Source organism: the organism of the source record quoted next, unplaced genomic scaffold (assembly GCF_019419815.1).
Source record: "Pyrus x bretschneideri cultivar Hongxiangsu unplaced genomic scaffold, Pyrus_bretschneideri_v1 Contig26, whole genome shotgun sequence".
Taxonomy (NCBI): Eukaryota; Viridiplantae; Streptophyta; class Magnoliopsida; order Rosales; family Rosaceae; genus Pyrus; species Pyrus x bretschneideri.
In genome coordinates, this window is record NW_025999568.1 from 4,540,082 (window position 1) to 4,548,302 (window position 8,221).

Sequence of the window (8,221 nt, forward strand, 5' to 3'; positions counted from 1 at the left end):
CCCTATTAGGACTTGTATTCCTTGGAGGAGAAGGACTCCTCCCTCCCTTATTACGATAAATAAAGGTACTGCATAAGGGGAATAACACATCCTCTATACAACCCTAGAAACACATCTCTCTCATTGCTGCGCCCCTCTCTCACCATCAAATAAAATAAACCACAACAACATATTATTTTTTTATTATATTGAATATTGGGTAAATTACATTTTACCCCCTTAGGTTTGGGATTAATTTCAATTCCTTACAATATCTTTAAAACATTTCAATTTCATACATTTACTTATCATTTTATGTCAATTTCATACATCTGTTAGAAAATCTGTAAAGTAAACCATTAAGTGATGACATAGCAAATATGGGATCCACATTTGTGCTTATGTGGCTGCCAAATTTGTGCCACGTGGTAATTTTTATTTATATACATTTAAAATATAATAATATTTACCCCATTAAAAAAAATTAAAAAAAAAAAAAAAAAAAAAAAAACCAAACAATGGCAATCTGCCACCAACTCCTCCTCCACATACTCATTGCAACTGGGGCCAACTCCGACTACCAAAACAGCACCCCCGTTGCCTTCCTCACCGGCATCGGCCAAACCCTAAACCTCCAAATCCAGACACTCCATTTCACCCTATCCAAATCCAAGCCCCTTCTCCTCCTCACCTGGCCCAGATCCCACCCCTCTCTCCTCTTTTCTCCTCCTCAACTCCCACCTCGCCTCCATCCACGCCAAGCCTGACAAGTGGACCCACTCTCCCTTCTCCGCCCACCACACCCAAGAGGGCCTCATCTTCGCCTGTGGCGCCCAGGATGACAAGTGAATAGCCATCCAGTACCTTGAGGCCATCTGCAACCTCCAGGCCACCAATTTCACCCCTATCCACACATTCCACCTATCTCTCGTCCTCGACGAGGAGATCGGTGGCCTCGAAGGCGTCACTAAGTTCGCCACCTCCAAGCAATTTCAGGATTTGAATGTGGGGTTTATGTTGGTGGCATATCACCATTGCTGGGCGGAAGGACTAGTTGAGGGAGTGTAAGGGGAAGATGGGTTTCTGGGTTTGTTTGGTATTTTTTTTTTTTAATAGGGAAAATATTATTATATTTTAAATGTATAAAAAATTATTTTTTTTGCCACGTGGCACAAATTTGGCAGCCACGTAAGACAAATGTGGATCCCATATTTGCCACGTCATCACTCAACGGTTTACTTAACAGATTTTCTAATGGATGTATGAAATTGAAATAAAATGATAAGCAAATGTATGAAATTGAAATGTTTTGAAGATGTTGTAAGGAATTGAAATCGACATCAAACCTAAGGAAGTAAAATGTAATTTACCCTTAATATTTTGACCACTTCTATCATCATCTCAAGAAACTCGTCTTATATCATCACAAGTTGATATTTGATTCAAAAACAAAGTCCACTCCGTTCTCGTCTCCCCCACCCTTTGCTTATTAAACAGGCTTCCACATTAACCATACTTATTGCTAATCACAAATAGTACTTAAATCTCTGTGCAATTCTTTTGCGCGATTTCAAAAGTTAAAGTCAATCTCATCACCACAGTTTTGTGTTCTTCTGTCTTTTATTTATTTATATATATATATATATATATATATTTTTTTTTTTTTTTTTTATGTCCTGGTATGCTTCAGCATTGCTGTTAAAATATATATATCAGTTCATAACCTGTGTAAAGAGAACAGTGGATTCAACATGGATAACCAAATTAATTAAGAAATTATATCATATAATGATTGTTTAAGCTTGCTCATAGCCTATCAACGCTATAAGATAATGCAATCACTAAGTATATATGTTCTTTAAGAGATCACCAACAGAGTTGAAACATTCCAATTCATTTCGTTCCAGTGTTTGATTAATTTGTATATGTACTATGATCTGAATCAAACTAACCTTGAAAACTATATTCTGGTTTACATCGAGTTAATTGCCTGGCATTGTAGGTGCATTGTAATGACTATACACGAAACCAATGTCTGAGTTGACCAAAGTTAATCCTGATGATCTGTTTGACTAAACGATTGTCCATATTTAATTCACATGTTTATCAGTACATATATCTAACATACATGAGTATTGTTGTCCAAGGCAAGAAGCTATGATAACGCAGGGGAAAACGAAACATTTCCTGTATTGCTTGCTTGGTTTGATTGCACCGATACTTAGAGTTTATGGCCAGGATCAAACAGGTATAGGAATTTTTGAATTCAAAATTAGTTTCATTTCGATTTTTGGTTCACTATATGTACCTACAGCTAACAAGCATCGACTTTTTCAACCTGTCGCACGATTCATTTGCATAGACTGTGGCTTACCTGCTGGTCAAAGATATACTGAGCAGACAACTGGCTTGTTTTACATTTCAGATGAAGCTTTCGTGGACAACGGTGAAAGTAAGCTCCTATTGTTACAATACAGAAGTCTCTACCAACAAGTCTGGTATCTCAGATACTTTCCTGAAGGAATCAGGAACTGTAACACTATAAACATAACAAGAGGCACCAAATATTTGATCCGAGCAACGTTCATCTATGGGAATTATGATGGCGAAAACATGGCACCAGAGTTTGATCTGCATCTTGGAGCTAACTTTGGGGTACAGTAAAAAACAACACAATAAAGGAGATCATACATGTTCCTTTGCAGAACTATATACACGTTTGTTTGGCAAATAAGGGCTCTAGGATTCCGTTTATATCAGCAATAGAATTAAGGCCTCTGGATAATTCAACTTACCAGACTCAAATGGGATCCTTAGCAGTCTTCTTGCATTATGACGCTGGTACAATAACTAATAAAACATACAGGTTTGCCTTCTCTTTTGTTACTGTAAGAACCCCAGGTCATTTAGACTTATGTGCCTTGCTTAAGTACCATAGTTCTTCCATGTATTTTCGGGGTGGGATTCAGGGTATTTGAAATGTTCTCTTTGATTAAATTCTGACAAAATTTTTGTTTCCAGTTATATAGATGACATTTATGATCGCATATGGGATCCCCATCATTACAGTGAATGGAAACAAGTAACCACTTCGCCGACCATCGACCCTGAAAATCAGAATGTCTACCAAGTGCCATCTATTGTCATGAGCTCTGCTGCAACGCCGAAAAATGCGACTAATTTAGATCTTTGGTGGAATTCCCCTGATGAAAATACCAAATATTATGTCTACCTTCACTTCGCTGAAATTGAAAAACTCCAAACCAACCAGACTAGATTGTTAAGCATTACTTGGAATGGAAAGCCCTTTCAGGAGCCTTTCCCTCTTCTGTACTTAGCCACATCGACAGTATCCACGACAGAGGCTTTAACAGGAGCAGCACTGCACAACTTGTCAATCTCTCAGGACGGAAACTCTACCCTTGCACCCATCCTCAATGCCCTTGAGATTTATACGGTCATTGAGTTCTTGCAGGAAGAAACTAACCAACAAGATGGTATGCAAATATTTCCAAACAGATCGTCTCCCATTACTAATTTACTGCCGCTATATATATGGCCGACTTAGTTGAGGTTTTCTTTAGTGAATCTTTGTATATTAGTTGGCTTCATACAAAACATCAAGAACACATACGGAGTGAAGAGAAATTGGCAAGGAGACCCATGTGCACCCCAAGAGTACTTGTGGGAAGGGTTACGCTGCAGCTATAATGGTTATGAGCCCCCCAGAATCAAATCCTTGAAAGTGTAATGAACTAAAACGAAGCAAAATTTTCAAATATCTGAACAATCTGAAAGTGGACGTAAAAGCATATAGCGAAATAAACACTAGGCCACATGATGAACAATCAAACAACTTCATCAACATGCTCTTAACACCTGTTAATTTTGGCAACAATTAGTAACTCTATTAGAATTTAGGATAAATTTCAGTTTACTACACTCAAATTTCGTGATTTTTAATATTTGGTACATGAAGTTTTTTTTCGTTCTAGAATCATATCTAAAATGTTAATTTTGGAATAGTTTCATAATTCGTTGGTCTGGCGGTTAAGTCTCCTGTTAACTGATAATGTGACGCTATATGTCATTAAAAGCCTGCGTAGAAATTAAAAATTCAAAAAAATAAAAATAAAAAAAATACCCACCCGTCTTCTACCTCCCCCCAGCCCCCTCCCTCCCTTCTTTCATTTGCAACCCGTACCCTCCCTTCTCTCCTCTGCAACCCCCACCCATCCTCCCTCCCTTCTCTCCTCTGCAACCCGCACCACCCTCCCTCATCTCTACCCTCCCTTCGTCTTCCCCACCCAACGCCCCTTCATCCCCTCCACCCCCTCCACGGCTCCACCCCTCCATCCCTCCATCCCTCCAAGAATCCAACCATTTCTGTAAAATAAATCCAAAACCCAGGCAAGAAGAATCCAACCATTTCTGTAAAATAAATCCAAAACCCAAATCTTAAAATCTTTGTCTCAGTCAAAATTTGTACAAATTCGAAATACCACCACCGCAGTCCCCAGTAGCATACAAACAAAATGAATAAAGCAATTATTTTGTTGTTTTTCTGCAGTGGCCATCTCAGAAACAAAGACAGAAAAGTTCAAAGAAAATGGAGCAAAAGCTCCAGATGAACATAAAACAGAGCTAGAGAGAGAAAGTTAGAGAGAGAGACTGGCGATGGGAGTGTTATGCGTGACGGAGCTCACGGAGGGAGTCCGCTGCAGCTGCCCTCGCATCTAATGGCCCAAACCGGACCCGACCCGCTTCGAATCCCCAAGTTCCCCTCCGTCCGGATACAGACCCTCCATCATCGGCCTCAGGCTCCCAGATCTCCAAATCAACGCATCTGGCTGTGCCACCAGCTGGACGCCGTGCCCATTTCCGTGATAGTTCTGCTTTTTCCTTCCACCCCTCCATCCCCTCCACCCAAGCACCCCAAAAAAATGATAAGGAATTATCAAAACTTCGACTTTTGAATCCGAAAAGATCTTCCGTTTTGGGTCCGGATCCTCCAATCCGCTTCCGTCGTTGTCGCTGCGTACTCTCTTCACTCTCCGGCGCTCAAATCCTTGAAGCTGTCTTTGCGGTTGGGCCGGAGCTAATGGACTTTTAGTTGTTGTTATGCGCTTGTCGAGGGGAGTGGATACTCTTTTAGCTTGTTTTACAGTGGCAGTCCGTTTGGCTGTCAAGAAAATGTGATGAAATGGCAGGAAAATGTTGAATCTTGTGGTTTTTGTATTGTTTTCGGCTTGAAGACTAAGTTCTGAGCTCCAGGGATCGGCAAGTGTAAGACGGAAGGGGTAGAGGGGTAGAGGGGTGGAGGCGTGTCGGGTGGGGAAGGGGGTTCTGGTTTTTTTTTTTTTTTTTTTTGGGTAAACATTTTACCCAAGTTTGAGATTGATTTTAATTTCTTACAATATTTTTAAAATATTTCAATTTCATACATTTACTTATTATTTTATTTCAATTTCATACATTTATTAGAAAATCTGTTAAATAAATCGTTAAGTAATGACGGGGTAAATATGAAATCTATATTTATGCTGATTGGCTGCCCAATTTATGTCGCGTTGCAAGAAAATATTTTTTTTATTATTTAAAATATTATAATATTTATCCTATTAAAAATAAAAAATAACCCAATCAAACCCAGAAACCATTTCCCCTCCCCCCGACCCACTCCCTCTCCTCCATATCACCCCACCCTACCTCCCCCGCAAACAAACCTGAAACCCATCTTCCCCAACCCCTTCCCCCCAACCCAAACTCCCTCATCCCACCCCATCCTTATCTCCTCATCTCCTCCCCCTTAAATACCCAAAATTTTATTAGCCCCAATTTTAGCCCCAACCTTACCTAGTGTTGCAGGCGACGAGGCCGCGGGTCTCGAGGGAACCAGAAGAGGAGGAAGAGACACAGCAGAGCTTAGTACAATAACCATGGTTGTAGTTTTCGATCCGAAACGCCTCAATAAAGTTGGATTCAACGCATGGCGGAGCTCAATAGAATAACCATCTAGGGTATGCTCAAAACCTCATCTTGGATTCAACGCAGATTTCACAAATGACAGCGGGTATGCTCAAAACCATAGCGGGTTCTCCATATTAACTTTATTTCTTCTTCTCATTGGCTATCACTGAGAGAGATTGGGAGGCTTTTGGATACTCTGTTTGTGAAGAGGTGTTGTAGACGGGAGGAGAGAATGAGATGTTGCAAACAGAGGAGAGAAGCCTGGTATTGGATTTTTTGGGGTTTGGGTTTCTAGGTTCTGTCGACGGAGGAGGAGGAGAACAGAGGGCGTGAACTGGGGAGGTTTTAGGGATTTGAGTGGGGTGGGGGGTTGCGGGGAGGGATTTCTGGGAGGTTTTTCTTCTTTTTTTATTTTTATTTTTTTAATAAGATAAATTATTATAATATTTTAAATGCATAAAATTTTTTTTTTTTTAGCCATGTGCTAGTCACATCAACACAAATGTAACAGCTACGTCAGCTCTTAACGGATCAATAGATGAAAAATGTAACGGTTGTATTATGTTAAAATAAAATAGTACTTGAGGTATGAAAGTGAAATTTTTTGAAGATGTTATATAGGTTGTAATAGACCTCAAACCTGATATGATAAAGTGTAATTTACCCTCTCCTTTTTTTTTTTTTTTTTTTTTTTTTTTTTTTTTTTGAATTTTTAATTTCTGCGTAGACCCTTAATGACACGTGGCGTCCAGTCATTGTTCACATAGGTGCCACGTCATCAGTTAACGGAAGACTTAATAGCCAGACTAACAGATGTATGAGACCGTCTTAAAATTAACACTTTAGGTATGACTCTGGGACGAAAAAAACTTCATGTATCAAATATTGAAAACCACGAAACTTGAGGGTAGTAAACTGAGATTTACCTGAGAATTTAAATAGAATAACACATAAATAATGGCTGATTCATTATATACAAATGCAGATAACAGGTCAAATATATTGAGTTGGGCAGACAGACTTCGGATTGCAATTGACGCTGCACGCGGTCAGCAAGTAGAAATTTTCGTAGCCCCTCTATAGCATATCTACATTTTTTTTATCGTGTAACAAGCGTCAAGAAAATTTGCAATGTAGGATTGGAGTATCTGCACTACGGCTGCAAACCTCCTATAATCCACAGAGATGTAAAATCTACAAATATATTGTTGAATGAAAACCTTCAAGCCAAACTAGCGGATATTTTGGCCTATCCAGAAATTTTCCTGCTGAGGATGGGACTCGTGTGTGGACACGCGTTGCAGGAACTCCTGGGTACCTTGACCTCGAGTAAGTCTTTTTGCCTTTTTACTTTACCCTTCATCTTTCGTCTGCTATACAAAGGAACCAGAAGGATGAAGAAAGATGTTACAAATTGATGTTTTAGGAAATATTATTAGAAGTATGATTTGAATTTCATGGTTTGGTTTTTCAGGTACTACCAATCAAACATGTTAAATGAGAAAAGTGATGTTTATAACTTCGGGGTTGTGCTGTTGGAGATTATAACAAGTCGACCTATCATATCGCAGACGCATGAAAAAGTTCACATTACGAAATGGGTTAGCTTCATGGTTGGCAAAGGAGATATCAAAAGTATCGTTGATTCAAGGCTGAAGGGAAACTTTGATAGCAATTCTGTCTAGAAAGCTGTTGAAAAAGCTTTGGATTATGTATCTTCTCGTTCTATCACAAGGCCAACCATGCGTGAGGTAGTGATAGAGCTGAAGGAGTGCTTGGCAGCGGAGTTGGCTCGGAAAAAGAACAATCGCCATACTGATTCAGAAGATTCCATGGAAATGATGTCATTAAAATTCACCACCAAAATGAGTCCCTTACCTACGTAGTGGTACTTCTCTGTCATATTATATAGGGTGTGGAAAATCTTGTCTCAATTTCAACTCTCTGGTTGCTGTTTACAATAAGTACAAAGTAAATGGCGCACGCCATAATCGATTGATGGACCAGCTGTTCTACCTTGATCCAATTAATTTGCTTGATTAGTCCTCTACGTTATTTTTGTTTCTAAAAATAGTTTGTTCTACCAATTTACTGCAACTAAATTGTTAGATCTATGATTAGCAATTTATGTTTAGATACATTGAGAATGACCAAAGATGAAGTGAATTATTTTAAGATTATTGAATTAGGGTTTTTATTTTATTTTCTGAGTTATTTCTTAAAGTGATAAGATATGATATTGTTAATTTTTTTTGTTATTCCTCTTCATTTG

General features: G+C 39.0%; 1 protein-coding gene across 1 annotated transcript; it reads left to right on the forward strand.

Moving 5' to 3' along the window:
- The first annotated feature begins 2,010 nt into the window (after nucleotides 1–2,010).
- On the forward strand, nucleotides 2,011–8,004 carry LOC103936312 (probable LRR receptor-like serine/threonine-protein kinase At1g51860). Its single transcript, XM_048587144.1, is given in 11 exon segments — nucleotides 2,011–2,045; nucleotides 2,127–2,227; nucleotides 2,294–2,626; nucleotides 2,629–2,845; nucleotides 3,001–3,476; nucleotides 3,582–3,726; nucleotides 6,245–6,342; nucleotides 6,935–6,997; nucleotides 7,087–7,190; nucleotides 7,193–7,278; nucleotides 7,424–8,004. Coding segments are annotated over 11 exon segments (2,070 nt in total). The 3' UTR covers nucleotides 7,836–8,004.
- The last annotated feature ends 217 nt before the right edge of the window (nucleotides 8,005–8,221 follow it).